Raw genomic sequence first — 16775 nt, 5'->3', positions numbered from 1 at the left:
CCTGCTCTCCTGCACATGAAGCCCCCCCCCCCCCCCCCCCCCGGGCCTGCTCTCCTGCACATGACCCCCCCGGGCCTGCTCTCCTGCACATGACCCCCCCGGGCCTGCTCTCCTGCACATGACCCCCCCCCCCCCCCCCCCCTCCCCCCGGGCCTGCTCTCCTGCACATGACCCCCCCCCCCCCCGGGCCTGCTCTCCTGCACATGACCCCCCCGGTCCTGCTCTCCTGCACACGACCCCCCCCGGGCCTGCTCTCCTGCACATGACCCCCCCCCCCTCCCCCCGGGCCTGCTCTCCTGCACATGACCCCCCCCCCCCCCCCCTACCCCCGGGCCTGCTCTCCTGCACATGACCCCCCCCCCACTCCCGGGCCTGCTCTCCTGCACATGACCCCCCCCCACTCCCGGGCCTGCTCTCCTGCACATGACCCCCCCGGGCCTGCTCTCCTGCACGTGACCCCCCCCCTACCGGGCCTGCTCTCCTGCACGTGACCCCCCCCCCCCCCCGGGCCTGCTCTCCTGCACGTGACCCCCCCCCCCCCCCCCCCCCCCGGGCCTGCTCTCCTGCACGTGACCCCCCCCTCCCCGGGCCTGCTCTCCTGCACGTGACCCCCCCCTCCCCGGGCCTGCTCTCCTGCACGTGACCCCCCCCCTCCCCGGGCCTGCTCTCCTGCACGTGATCCCCCCCCCCCCCCGGGCCTGCTCTCCTGCACGTGATCCCCCCCCCCCCGGGCCTGCTCTCCTGCACACGACCCCCCCCCCCCCCCGGGCCTGCTCTCCTGCACGTGACCCCCCCCTCCCCCGGGCCTGCTCTCCTGCACGTGATTCCCCCCCCCCCTTGCCTGCTCTCCTGCACGTGACCCCCCCCCCCCCCCCCGGGCCTGCTCTCCTGCTCGTGATCCCCCCCCCCCCGGGCCTGCTCTCCTGCACGTGACCCCCCCCCCCCCCCCCCGGGCCTGCTCTCCTGCTCGTGATCCCCCCCCCCCCCGGGCCTGCTCTCCTGCACGTGATCCCCCCCGGGCCTGCTCTCCTGCACGTGATCCCCCCCCCCCGGGCCTGCTCTCCTGCACATGACCCCCCCCCCCCCGGCCCTGCTCTCCTGCACATGACCCCCCGGGCCTGCTCTCCTGCACATGACCCCCCCCGGGCCTGCTCTCCTGCACATGACCCCCCCCCCCCCCCCCCGGGCCTGCTCTCCTGCACATGACCCCCCCCCGGGCCTGCTCTCCTGCTTATGACCCCCCCCGGGCCTGCTCTCCTGCTTATGACCCCCCCCCGGGCCTGCTCTCCTGCACATGACCCCCCCCCCCCGGGCCTGCTCTCCTGCACGTGACCCCCCCGGGCCTGCTCTCCTGCACGTGACCCCCCCGGGCCTGCTCTCCTGCACGTGACCCCCCCGGGCCTGGTCTCCTGCACGTGACCCCCCCGGGCCTGGTCTCCTGCACGTGACCCCCCCGGGCCTGGTCTCCTGCACGTGACCCCCCCGGGCCTGCTGTCCTGCACGTGACCCCCCCGGGCCTGCTGTCCTGCACGTGACCCCTCCGGGCCTGCTGTCCTGCACGTGACCCCCCCCGGGCCTGCTGTCCTGCACGTGACCCCCCCGGGCCTGCTGTCCTGCACGTGACCCCCCCGGGCCTGCTGTCCTGCACGTGACCCCCCCGGGCCTGCTGTCCTGCACGTGACCCCCCCGGGCCTGCTGTCCTGCACGTGACCCCCCCGGGCCTGCTGTCCTGCACGTGACCCCCCCCGGGCCTGCTGTCCTGCACGTGACCCCCCCCGGGCCTGCTGTCCTGCACGTGACCCCCCCGGGCAGTTACTGTGTGATTACCCCCTGTAGCTGGTCTCCTGCCTGTGACGGGGGCAGTTACTGTGTGATTACCCCCTGTAGCTGGTCTCCTGCCTGTGACGGGGGCAGTTACCTGTGTGATTACCCCCTGTAGCTGGTCTCCTGCCTGTGACGGGGGCAGTTACTGTGTGATTACCCCCTGTAGCTGGTCTCCTGCCTGTGACGGGGGCAGTTACCTGTGTGATTACCCCCTGTAGCTGGTCTCCTGCCTGTGACGGGGGCAGTTACCTGTGTGATTACCCCCTGTAGCTGGTCTCCTGCCTGTGACGGGGGCAGTTACCTGTGTGATTACCCCCTGTAGCTGGTCTCCTGCCTGTGACGGGGGCAGTTACTGTGTGATTACCCCCTGTAGCTGGTCTCCTGCCTGTGACGGGGGCAGTTACTGTGTGATTACCCCCTGTAGCTGGTCTCCTGCCTGTGACGGGGGCAGTTACCTGTGTGATTACCCCCTGTAGCTGGTCTCCTGCCTGTGACGGGGGCAGTTACTGTGTGATTACCCCCTGTAGCTGGTCTCCTGCCTGTGACGGGGGCAGTTACCTGTGTGATTACCCCCTGTAGCTGGTCTCCTGCCTGTGACGGGGGCAGTTACCTGTGTGATACCCCCTGTAGCTGGTCTCCTGCCTGTGACGGGGGCAGTTACTGTGTGATTACCCCCTGTAGCTGGTCTCCTGCCTGTGACGGGGGCAGTTACCTGTGTGATTACCCCCTGTAGCTGGTCTCCTGCCTGTGACGGGGGCAGTTACCTGTGTGATACCCCCTGTAGCTGGTCTCCTGCCTGTGACGGGGGCAGTTACCTGTGTGATACCCCATGAGACATTACATTACTGACTCTGTACTCGATCATTGTATCTGCTACCTCACTTTGTTTTTCATGATGTCTTTTGGACTGTTCTTTATAAATATGTCTGAGACTGTACACGGGTCATGGAACTAGAAATTGTCTTCTGATGTCACCATAATACATCCTGAGGTATGAGGCACATGTCAGCGAGGTACCGTTATGCCTGTGGTCCTTACCGTCTTGTTTTTTTCTCCCTGCCAGGTTGGTAATTCTGGAGGTCCGCTGGTAAATCTGGTAAGTATCATTCTCCTTGTCCCCAGATTGCCCATTTAGATTAACTGTGGGAAAAAATAAGATTTTACTCACCGGTAAATCTATTTCTCGTAGTCCGTAGTGGATGCTGGGGACTCCGTAAGGACCATGGGGAATAGATGGGCTCCGCAGGAGACTGGGCACTCTAAAGAAAGATTCAGTACTATCTGGTGTGCACTGGCTCCTCCCTCTATGCCCCTCCTCCAGACCTCAGTTAAGGAAACTGTGCCCGGAAGAGCTGACATTACAAGGAAAGGATTTTGGAATCCAGGGTAAGACTCATACCAGCCACACCAATCACACCGTATAACTTGTGATAACTATACCCAGTTAACAGTATGAACAACAACAGAGCATCAAACAACGGATGCCAACATAACATAACCCTTTATTAAGCAATAACTATACACCGGTATTGCAGAAGAAGTCCGCACTTGGGACGGGCGCCCAGCATCCACTACGGACTGCGAGAAATAGATTTACCGGTGAGTAAAATCTTATTTTCTCTAACGTCCTAGTGGATGCTGGGGACTCCGTAAGGACCATGGGGATTATACCAAAGCTCCCAAACGGGCGGGAGAGTGCGGATGACTCTGCAGCACCGAATGGGCAAACACAAGGTCCTCCTCAGCCAGGGTATCAAACTTGTAGAATTTTGCAAAGGTGTTTGAACCCGACCAAGTAGCTGCTCGGCAAAGCTGTAATGCCGAGACCCCTCGGGCAGCCGCCCAAGAAGAGCCCACTTTCCTTGTGGAATGGGCCTTTACTGATTTAGGATGCGGCACTCCAGCCGCAGAATGAGCCTGCTGAATCGTGTTACAGATCCAGCGAGCAATAGTTTGCTTTGAAGCAGGAGCACCCAGCTTGTTGGGTGCATACAGGATAAACAGCGACTCAGTCTTCCTGACTCCAGACGTTCTGGTTACATAAATCTTCAAAGCCCTGACTACATCTAGTAACTTGGAATCCTCCAAATCACGAGTAGCCGCAGGTACCACAATAGGTTGGTTCAAATGAAAAGATGACACCACCTTCGGCAGAAATTGCGGACGAATCCGTAATTCTGCCCTGTCCATATGGAAAACCAGATAGGGGCTTTTACATGACAAAGCCGCCAATTCTGACACACGCCTAGCCGAAGCTAAGGCCAATAGCATGACCACCTTTCACGTGAGATACTTTAACTCCACAGTCTTAAGTGGCTCAAACCAGTGGGATTTCAGGAAACTCAACACCACGTTAAGATCCCAAGGTGCCACTGGTGGCACAAAAGGGGGCTGAATATGCAGCACTCCCTTAACAAACGTCTGAACCTCCGGAAGTGAAGCCAGTTCTTTTTGAAAGAAAATGGATAAGGCCGAAATCTGGACCTTTATGGACCCCAATTTTAAGCCCATAGTCACTCCCAACTGTAGGAAGTGCAGGAACCGGCCAGCTGGAATTCTCTGTAGGGGCCTTCCTGGCCTCACACCATGCAACATATTTTCTCCATATACGGTGATAATGTTTTGCTGTTACGTCCTTCCTGGCCTTAATTAGCGTAGGAATAACCTCATCCGGAATGCCTTTTTCCGCTAGGATCCGGCGTTCAACCGCCATGCCGTCAAACGCAGCCGCGGTAAGTCTTGGATCAGACAGGGCCCCTGTTGCAACAGGTCCTGTCTGAGAGGCAGAGGCCATGGGTCCTCTGTGAGCATTCCTTGCAGTTCCGGGTACCAAGTCCTTCTTGGCCAATCCGGAACAATGAGTATTGTTCTCACTCCTCCTTTTCTTACGATTCTCAGCACCTTGGGTATGAGAGGAAGAGGAGGAAACACATAGACCGACTGGAACACCCACGGTGTTACTAGTGCGTCCACAGCTATCGCCTGAGGGTATCTCGACCTGGCGCAATACCTTTTTAGCTTTTTGTTGAGGCGGGATGCCATCATGTCCACCTGTGGCAGTTCCCATCGATTTGTAATCTGTGTGAAGACTTCTTGATGAAGTCCCCACTCTCCCGGGTGGAGGTCGTGCCTGCTGAGGAAGTCTGCTTCCCAGTTGTCCACTCCCGGAATGAACACTGCTGACAGTGCTTGCACGTGATTCTCCACCCAACGAAGAATCCTGGTGGCTTCCGCCATCGCCACCCTGCTTCTTGTGCCGCCTTGTCGGTTTACATGAGCTACTGCGGTGATGTTGTCTGAATCAGCACCGGTTGGTTGCGAAGCAGAGGCTCCGCTTGACTCAGGGCGTTGTATATGGCCCTTAGTTCCAGGATATTGATGTGCAGACAAGCCTCCTGACTTGACCACAGCCCTTGGAAGTTTCTTCCCTGAGTGACTGCCCCCATCCTCGGAGGCTTGCATCCGTGGTCACCAGGACCCAGTCCTGTATGCCGAACCTGCGGCCCTCGAGAAGGTGAGCACTCTGCAGCCACCACAGAAGAGACACCCTGGCCCTGGGGGATAGGGTGATCAGCCGATGCATCTGAAGATGTGATCCGGACCACTTGTCCAACAGATCCCACTGAAAGGCCCTCGCATGGAACCTGCCGAATGGAATGGCTTCGTATGATGCCACCATCTTTCCCAGGACTCGCGTGCAGTGATGCACAGACACCTGTTTTGGTTTAAGAGGTCTCTGACCAGTGTCATGAGTTCCTGAGCCTTCTCCGTCGGGAGAAAAACCTTCTTCTGGTCTGTGTCCAGAATCATGCCCAGGAAGGGCAGACGCGTCGTAGGAATCAGCTGCGACTTTGGAATATTCAGAATCCAGCCGTGCTGTTGCAACACTTCCTGAGTGTGCTACGCTGATCAGCAACTGCTCTATGGATCTCACCTTTATGAGGAGATCGTCCAAGTATGGGATAACTGTGACTCCTTGCTTTCGAAGGAGCACCATCATTTCTGCCATTACCTTGGTAAATATTCTCGGTGCCGTGGAGAGCCCAAACGGCAACGTCTGGAATTTGTAATGACAGTCCTGTACCACAAATCTGAGGTACTCCTGATGAGGTGGATAAATGGGGACATGCAGGTAAGCATCCTTTATGTCCAGAGACACCATAAAATCCCCCTCCTCTAGGCTTGCGATGACCGCTCTGAGCGACTCCATCTTGAACTTGAACCTTTTCAGGTAAATGTTCAGGGACTTTAAATTCAATATGGGCCTGACCGAACCGTCCGGTTTCGGTACCACAAACATTGTGGAATAGTAACCCCTTCCCTGTTGAAGGGGGGGGACCTTTACCACCACCTGTTGGAGATATAATTTGTGAATTGCCGCTAACACTACTTAGCTTTTTATGGGGAAGCTGGAAGGGACGATTTGAGGTAACGGTGAGGGGGCATCACTTCGAATTCCAGCTTGTATCCCTGAGACAAAATCTGTATAGCCCAGGGATCCACCTGTGAGCGAACCCACTGGTGGCTGAAATTTCGGAGATGCGCCCCCACCGCTCCTGGCTCCACCTGGCAAGAAAGGAAGCACCTCTGACTTTCTTGCCTTTTTGTTAACGAAAGGACTGCATTTGGTAATACGGTGCTTTCTTTGGCTGTGAGGGAATATATGGCAAAAAATTTGACTTCCCAGCCGTAGCCGTGGAAACTAGGTCCGAGAGACTGTCCCCAAACAATTCCTCACCCTTGTAAGGTAACACCTCCATGTGCTTTTTAGAGTCGGCATCACCTGTCCATTGCCGAGTCCACAGGACCCTTCTGGCAGAAATCGACATTGCATTTATTCTAGAGCCCAGTAGGCAAATGTCCCTCTGGGCATCCCTCATATATAGGACAGCGTCTTTTATATGCCCCAGGGTCAGTAAAATGGTATCCTTGTCTAAGGTATCCAGTTCCTCAGACAGATTATCTGTCCATGCTGCTACAGCACTACACATCCAGGCCGACGCAATTGCCGACCTCAGTAGGGTACCTGAATGTGTATAAACAGACTTCAGGATACCTTCCTGCTTCCTATCTGCAGGATCCTTTAGGGAGGCCGTATCCTGTGACGGCAGGGCCACCTTCTTAGATAAGCGCGTCAAAGCTTTGTCTACCCTAGGGGAGGATTCCCAGCGCATCCTGTCAGTTGGCGGGAAAGGATACGCCATAAGTAACCTTTTGGAAATCAGCACTTTCCTATCAGGAGAATCCCACGCTTTTTCACATAACTCATTTAACTCATGTGAAGGGGGAAAAGTCACCTCTTGCTTTTTCTCCCCATACATATAAACCCTCTTGTCAGGGACTGGGTTTATCTCTGATATGTGCAATACATCCTTCATTGCTATAATCATGTAGCGGATGGCTTTAGCCATTTTAGGCTGCAATTTTGCATCATCGCAATCGACACGATTCAGAATCCGTGTCGATATCTGTGTCAACAATCTGGGACGGCGGCGCGGCTCCGGGAACGGACGACCAAGGTTAAGATCCTGTGTTCGAACCCTCTGGAGCTAATGGTGTCCAGTAGCCTAAGAAGCGCAACCTAGCCGCAGTTAGTAGGTTTGCTTCTCTCCCCTCAGTCCCGCGTAGCAGAGAGTCTGTTGCCAGCAGAAGCTCTCTGAAAATAAAAAACTTAACTAAAATACTTTCTTATTAGCAAGCTCAGGAGAGCTCGCTAAAATGCACCCAGCTCTGTCCGGGCACAGATTCTAACTGAGGTCTGGAGGAGGGGCATAGAGGGAGGAGCCGGTGCACACCAGTAGTACTAAATCTTTCTTAGAGTGCCCAGTCTCCTGCGGAGCCCGTCTATTCCCCATGGTCCTTACGGAGTCCCCAGCATCCACTAGGACATTAGAGAAAATAATAAATATATATATATATATATATATATATATATATATAAAATATATATAATTTTCTAATTTACATTTTTATTTTTTTTTTAGAGGGGAAAAATTAAGGTACAAATAAAGGTCCTGAAAATGTTGTGTTTGTTGCCTCATATATTACATTAGGGCACTATAATGACACAGTGGTGATAGCTGGATGATCCTGGTGCTATGACACTATAATGATGCAGTGGTGATAGCTGGAAGATCCTGGTGCGATGACACCATAATGACACAGTGGTGATAGCTGGATGATCCTGGTGCGATGACACTATAATGACACAGTGGTGCTAGCTGGATGATCCTGGTGCGATGACACTATAATGACTCAGTGGTGATAGCTGGATGATCCTGGTGCGATGACACTATAATGACACAGTGGTGATAGCTGGATGATCCTGGTGCGATGACACTATAATGATGCAGTGGTGATAGCTGGAAGATCCTGGTGCGATGACACCATAATGACACAGTGGTGATAGCTGGATGATCCTGGTGCGATGACACTATAATGACACAGTGGTGATAGCTGGATGATCCTGGTGCGATGACACTATAATGACTCAGTGGTGATAGCTGGATGATCCTGGTGCGATGACACTATAATGACTCATTGGTGATAGCTGGATGATCCTGGTGCGATGACACTATAATGATGCAGTGGTGATAGCTGGAAGATCCTGGTGCGATGACACCATAATGACACAGTGGTGATAGCTGGATGATCCTGGTGCGATGACACTATAATGACACAGTGGTGATAGCTGGATGATCCTGGTGCGATGGCACTATAATGACACAGTGGTGATAGCTGGATGATCCTGGTGCGATGGCACAATAATGACACAGTGGTGATAGCTGGATGATCCTGGTGCGATGGCACTATAATGATGCAGTGGTGATAGCTGGATGATCCTGGTGCGATGGCACTATAATGACGCAGAAGTGATAGCTGGATGATACTGGTGAGATGACACTATAATGACACAGTGGTGATAGCTGGATGATCCTGGTGCGATGGCACCATAATGACACAGTGGTGATAGCTGGATGATCCTGGTGCTATGACACTATAATGACACAGTGGTGATAGCTGCAAGATCCTGGTGCGATGGCACTATAATGACACAGTGGTGATAGCTGCATGATCCTGGTGCGATGGCACTATAATGACGCAGTGGTGATAGCTGGATGATCCTGGTGCGATGGCACTATAATGACACAGTGGTGATAGCTGGATGATCCTGGTGCGATGGCACTATAATGACACAGTGGTGATAGCTGGATGATCCTGGTGCGATGGCACTGATCAGGTGCAGTGGTGATAGCTGGATGATCCTGGTGCGATGGCACTATAATGATGCAGTGGTGATAGCTGGATGATCCTGGTGCGATGGCACTATAATGACGCAGAAGTGATAGCTGGATGATACTGGTGAGATGACACTATAATGACACAGTGGTGATAGCTGGATGATCCTGGTGCGATGGCACCATAATGACACAGTGGTGATAGCTGGATGATCCTGGTGCTATGACACTATAATGACACAGTGGTGATAGCTGCAAGATCCTGGTGCGATGGCACTATAATGACACAGTGGTGATAGCTGCATGATCCTGGTGCGATGGCACTATAATGACGCAGTGGTGATAGCTGGATGATCCTGGTGCGATGGCACTATAATGACACAGTGGTGATAGCTGGATGATCCTGGTGCGATGGCACTGATCAGGTGCAGTGGTGATAGCTGGAAGATCCTGGTGCGATGACACTATAATGATGCAGTGGTGATAGCTGGATGATCCTGGTGCGGTGACACTATAATGATGCAGTGGTGATAGCTGGATGATCCTGGTGCGATGGCACTATGACACAGTGGTGATAGCTGCATGATCCTGGTGCGATGGCACTATAATGATGCAGTGGTGATAGCTGGATGATCCTGGTGCGATGGCACTATAATGACACAGTGGTGATAGCTGGATGATCCTGGTGCGATGGCACCATAATGACACAGTGGTGATAGCTACGTGATCCTGGTGCGATGGCACTATAATGACACAGTGGTGATAGCTGGGTGATCCTGGTGCGATGGCACTATAATGACACAGTGGTGATAGCTGGATGATCCTGGTGCGATGGCACCATAATGACACAGTGGTGATAGCTGCATGATCCTGGTGCGATGGCACTATAATGACACAGTGGTGATAGCTGGATGATCCTGGTGCGATGGCACTATAATGACACAGTGGTGATAGCTGGGTGATCCTGGTGCGATGGCACTATAATGACACAGTGGTGATAGCTGGATGATCCTGGTGCGATGGCACTATAATGACACAGTGGTGATAGCTGGATGATCCTGGTGCGATGGCACTATAATGACACAGTGGTGATAGCTGGATGATCCTGGTGCGATGGCTCTGATCAGGTGCAGTGGTGATAGCTGGAAGATCCTGGTGCGATGACACTGATCAGGTGCAGTGGTGATAGCTGGATGATCCTGGTGCGGTGACACTATAATGATGCAGTGGTGATAGCTGGATGATCCTGGTGCAATGGCACTATAATGACACAGTGGTGATAGCTGCATGATCCTGGTGCGATGGCACTATAATGATGCAGTGGTGATAGCTGGATGATCCTGGTGCGATGGCACTATAATGACACAGTGGTGATAGCTGGATGATCCTGGTGCGATGGCACTATAATGACACAGTGGTGATAGCTGGATGATCCTGGTGCGATGGCACTATAATGGGCAGTACGGATGGTGTAGTGGTCAGCATTACTGCCTCACAGCACTGAGGTCATGGGTTCGATTCCCACCATGGCCCAACTGTGTGGAGTTTGTATATTCTCCCCGTACTTGCGTGGGTTTCCTCCGGGTACTCTGGTTTCCTCCCACAATCCAAAAATATACTGGTAGGTTAATTGGATCCCAACAAAAATTAACCCTAGCGTGAAAGTGTGTGCGTGTACATGTGATAGGGAATATAGATTGTAAGCTCCACTGGGGCAGGGACTGATGTGAATGGCCAAATATTCTCTGTAAAGCGCTGCGGATTATGTGTGCGCTATATAAATAACTGGTAATAAATAAATAAATAAATAATGACAGTGGTGATAGCTGGGTGATCCTGGTGCGATGACACTATAATGACACAGTGGTGATAGCTGGATGACCCTGGTGCGATGACACTATAATGACACAGTGGTGATAGCTGGATGACCCTGGTGCGATGACACTATAATGACACAGTGGTGATAGCTGGATGATCCTGGTGCGATGACACTATAATGATGCAGTGGTGATAGCTGGAAGATCCTGGTGCGATGACACCATAATGACACAGTGGTGATAGCTGGATGATCCTGGTGCGATGACACTATAATGACACAGTGGTGATAGCTGGATGATCCTGGTGCGATGGCACCATAATGACACGGTGGTGATAGCTGGATGATCCTGGTGAGATGACACTATAATGACACAGTGGTGATAGCTGGATGATCCTGGTGCGATGGCACTATAATGACACAGTGGTGATAGCTGGATGATCCTGGTGAGATGACACTATAATGACTCAGTGGTGATAGCTGGATGATCCTGGTGCGATGACACTATAATGACACAGTGGTGATAGCTGGATGATCCTGGTGCGATGACACTATAATGACACAGTGGTGATAGCTGGATGATCCTGGTGCGATGGCACTATAATGACACAGTGGTGATAGCTGGATGATCCTGGTGCGATGGCACTATAATGACACAGTGGTGATAGCTGGATGATCCTGGTGCGATGACACTATAATGACTCAGTGGTGATAGCTGGATGATCCTGGTGAGATGACACTATAATGACACAGTGGTGATAGCTGGATGATCCTGGTGCGAGGACACTATAATGATGCAGTGGTGATAGCTGGATGATCCTGGTGCGATGACACTATAATGATGCAGTGGTGATAGCTGGAAGATCCTGGTGGATTGACACTGATCAGGTGCAGTGGTGATAGCTGGATGATCCTGGTGCGATGACACTATAATGACACAGTGGTGATAGCTGGATGATCCTGGTGCGATGACACTATAATGACTCAGTGGTGATAGCTGGATGATCCTGGTGAGATGACACTAATGACACAGTGGTGATAGCTGGATGATCCTGGTGAGATGACACTATAATGACACAGTGGTGATAGCTGGATGATCCTGGTGCGATGACACTATAATGACTCAGTGGTGATAGCTGGATGATCCTGGTGCGATGACACTATAATGACTCAGTGGTGATAGCTGGATGATCCTGGTGCGATGACACTATAATGATGCAGTGGTGATAGCTGGAAGATCCTGGTGCGATGACACTGATCAGGTGCAGTGGTGATAGCTGAATGATCCTGGTGCGATGACACTATAATGATGCAGTGGTGATAGCTGGATGATCCTGGTGCGATGACACCATAATGACTCAGTGGTGATAGCTGGATGATCCTGGTGCGATGACACTATAATGACTCAGTGGTGATAGCTGGATGATCCTGGTGCGATGACACTATAATGACTCAGTGGTGATAGCTGGATGATCCTGGTGAGATGACACTATAATGACACAGTGGTGATAGCTGGATGATCCTGGTGCGGTGACACTATAATGACACAGTGGTGATAGCTGCATGATCCTGGTGCGATGGCACTATAATGACACAGTGGTGATTGATGATCCTGGTGCGATGACACTATAATGACACAGTGGTGATAGCTGGATGATCCTGGTGCGATGGCACTATAATGACACAGTGGTGATAGCTGGATGATCCTGGTGCGATGGCACTATAATGACTCAGTGGTGATAGCTGGATGATCCTGGTGAGATGACACTATAATGACACAGTGGTGATAGCTGGATGATCCTGGTGCGATGACACTATAATGATGCAGTGGTGATAGCTGGATGATCCTGGTGCGATGACACTATAATGACACAGTGGTGATAGCTGGATGATCCTGGTGCGATGACACTATAATGACACAGTGGTGATAGCTGGATGATCCTGGTGCGATGGCACTATAATGACACAGTGGTGATAGCTGGATGATCCTGGTGCGATGGCACTGATCAGGTGCAGTGGTGATAGCTGGAAGATCCTGGTGCGATGACACTGATCAGGTGCAGTGGTGATAGCTGGATGATCCTGGTGCGATGACACTATAATGACACAGTGGTGATAGCTGGATGATCCTGGTGCGATGACACTATAATGACACAGTGGTGATAGCTGGATGATCCTGGTGCGATGACACTATAATGACTCAGTGGTGATAGCTGGATGATCCTGGTGCGATGGCACTATAATGACACAGTGGTGATAGCTGGATGATCCTGGTGCGATGGCACTATAATGACACAGTGGTGATAGCTGGATGATCCCGGTGCGATGGCACTATAATGATGCAGTGGTGATAGCTGGATGATCCTGGTGCGATGACACTATAATGACACAGTGGTGATAGCTGGGTGATCCTGGTGCGATGGCACTATAATGATGCAGTGGTGATAGCTGGATGATCCTGGTGCGATGGCACTATAATGATGCAGTGGTGATAGCTGGATGATCCTGGTGCGATGACACTATAATGACACAGTGGTGATAGCTGGATGATCCTGGTGCGATGGCACTATAATGACACAGTGGTGATAGCTGGGTGATCCTGGTGAGATGACACTATAATGACACAGTGGTGATAGCTGGATGATCCTGGTGCGATGGCACCATAATGACACAGTGGTGATAGCTGCATGATCCTGGTGCGATGGCACTATAATGATGCAGTGGTGATAGCTGGATGATCCTGGTGCGATGGCACTATAATGACACAGTGGTGATAGCTGGATGATCCTGGTGCGATGGCACTATAATGACTCAGTGGTGATAGCTGGATGATCCTGGTGAGATGACACTATAATGACACAGTGGTGATAGCTGGATGATCCTGGTGCGATGACACTATAATGATGCAGTGGTGATAGCTGGATGATCCTGGTGCGATGACACTATAATGACACAGTGGTGATAGCTGGATGATCCTGGTGCGATGACACTATAATGACACAGTGGTGATAGCTGGATGATCCTGGTGCGATGGCACTATAATGACACAGTGGTGATAGCTGGATGATCCTGGTGCGATGGCACTGATCAGGTGCAGTGGTGATAGCTGGAAGATCCTGGTGCGATGACACTGATCAGGTGCAGTGGTGATAGCTGGATGATCCTGGTGCGATGACACTATAATGACACAGTGGTGATAGCTGGATGATCCTGGTGCGATGACACTATAATGACACAGTGGTGATAGCTGGATGATCCTGGTGCGATGACACTATAATGACTCAGTGGTGATAGCTGGATGATCCTGGTGCGATGGCACTATAATGACACAGTGGTGATAGCTGGATGATCCTGGTGCGATGGCACTATAATGACACAGTGGTGATAGCTGGATGATCCCGGTGCGATGGCACTATAATGATGCAGTGGTGATAGCTGGATGATCCTGGTGCGATGACACTATAATGACACAGTGGTGATAGCTGGGTGATCCTGGTGCGATGGCACTATAATGATGCAGTGGTGATAGCTGGATGATCCTGGTGCGATGGCACTATAATGATGCAGTGGTGATAGCTGGATGATCCTGGTGCGATGACACTATAATGACACAGTGGTGATAGCTGGATGATCCTGGTGCGATGGCACTATAATGACACAGTGGTGATAGCTGGGTGATCCTGGTGAGATGACACTATAATGACACAGTGGTGATAGCTGGATGATCCTGGTGCGATGGCACCATAATGACACAGTGGTGATAGCTGCATGATCCTGGTGCGATGGCACTATAATGATGCAGTGGTGATAGCTGGATGATCCTGGTGCGATGGCACTATAATGACACAGTGGTGATAGCTGGATGATCCTGGTGCGATGACACTATAATGACTCAGTGGTGATAGCTGGATGATCCTGGTGCGATGGCACCATAATGACACAGTGGTGATAGCTGCATGATCCTGGTGCGATGGCACTATAATGACACAGTAGTGATAGCTGGATGATCCTGGTGCGATGACACTATAATGACACAGTGGTGATAGCTGGATGATCCTGGTGCGATGACACTATAATGACACAGTGGTAATAGCTGGATGATCCTGGTGCGATGACACTATAATGACTCAGTGGTGATAGCTGGATGATCCTGGTGCGATGGCACTATAATGACACAGTGGTGATAGCTGGATGATCCTGGTGCGATGACACTATAATGATGCAGTGGTGATAGCTGGAAGATCCTGGTGCGATGACACTGATCAGGTGCAGTGGTGATAGCTGGATGATCCTGGTGCGATGACACTATAATGACACAGTGGTGATAGCTGGATGATCCTGGTGAGATGACACTATAATGACACAGTGGTGATAGCTGGATGATCCTGGTGCGATGACACTATAATGACACAGTGGTGATAGCTGGATGATCCTGGTGCGATGACACTATAATGACTCAGTGGTGATAGCTGGATGATCCTGGTGAGATTACACTATAATGACACAGTGGTGATAGCTGGATGATCCTGGTGCGATGACACTATAATGATTCAGTGGTGATAGCTGGATGATCCTGGTGAGATGACACTATAATGACACAGTGGTGATAGCTGGATGATCCTGGTGCGATGACACTATAATGACTCAGTGGTGATAGCTGGATGATACTGGTGCGATGGCACTATAATGACACAGTGGTGATAGCTGGATGATCCTGGTGAGATGACACTATAATGACTCAGTGGTGATAGCTGGATGATCCTGGTGCGATGACACTATAATGACACAGTGGTGATAGCTGGATGATCCTGGTGCGATGACACTATAATGACACAGTGGTGATAGCTGGATGATCCTGGTGCGATGACACTATAATGACTCAGTGGTGATAGCTGGATGATCCTGGTGAGATGACACTATAATGACACAGTGGTGATAGCTGGATGATCCTGGTGCGAGGACACTATAATGATGCAGTGGTGATAGCTGGATGATCCTGGTGCGATGGCACTGATCAGGTGCAGTGGTGATAGCTGGAAGATCCTGGTGCGATGACACTGATCAGGTGCAGTGGTGATAGCTGGATGATCCTGGTGCGATGACACTATAATGACACAGTGGTGATAGCTGGATGATCCTGGTGCGATGACACTATAATGACTCAGTGGTGATAGCTGGATGATCCTGGTGAGATGACACTATAATGACACAGTGGTGATAGCTGGATGATCCTGGTGAGATGACACTATAATGACACAGTGGTGATAGCTGGATGATCCTGGTGCGATGACACTATAATGACTCAGTGGTGATAGCTGGATGATCCTGGTGCGATGACACTATAATGACTCAGTGGTGATAGCTGGATGATCCTGGTGAGATGACACTATAATGACACAGTGGTGATAGCTGGATGATCCTGGTGCGATGACACTATAATGACACAGTGGTGATAGCTGGATGATCCTGGTGCGATGACACTATAATGACTCAGTGGTGATAGCTGGATGATCCTGGTGAGATGACACTATAATGATGCAGTGGTGATAGCTGGAAGATCCTGGTGCGATGACACTGATCAGGTGCAGTGGTGATAGCTGAATGATCCTGGTGCGATGACACCATAATGACTCGTTGGTGATAGCTGGATGATCCTGGTGCGATGACACTATAATGACTCAGTGGTGATAGCTGGATGATCCTGGTGCGATGACACTATAATGACACAGTGGTGATAGCTGGATGATCCTGGTGAGATGACACTATAATGACTCAGTGGTGATAGCTGGATGATCCTGGTGCGATGACACTATAATGACTCAGTGGTGATAGCTGGATGATCCTGGTGAGATGACACTATAATGACACAGTGGTGATAGCTGGATGATCCTGGTGCG

General features: G+C 51.8%; 1 protein-coding gene across 2 annotated transcripts in view; it reads left to right on the top strand.

Moving 5' to 3' along the window:
• The window catches only part of HTRA2 (HtrA serine peptidase 2), a 131445-nt gene that overhangs the window by 44632 nt on the left and 70038 nt on the right, over positions 1–16775 (top strand). For both annotated transcript variants that reach the window (XM_063925997.1, XM_063926002.1), the window contains exon 4: positions 2888–2920. In XM_063925997.1, coding sequence (XP_063782067.1) covers positions 2888–2920 — 33 coding nt within the window. The remainder of the gene's footprint in view (positions 1–2887; positions 2921–16775) is intronic.

This window comes from Pseudophryne corroboree, chromosome 1 (genome assembly GCF_028390025.1).
Source record: "Pseudophryne corroboree isolate aPseCor3 chromosome 1, aPseCor3.hap2, whole genome shotgun sequence".
Classification (NCBI taxonomy): Eukaryota; Metazoa; Chordata; class Amphibia; order Anura; family Myobatrachidae; genus Pseudophryne; species Pseudophryne corroboree.
The sequence above is the reverse complement of the archived record's forward strand: the minus strand, read 5'-3'. Positions and strand labels throughout refer to the sequence as shown.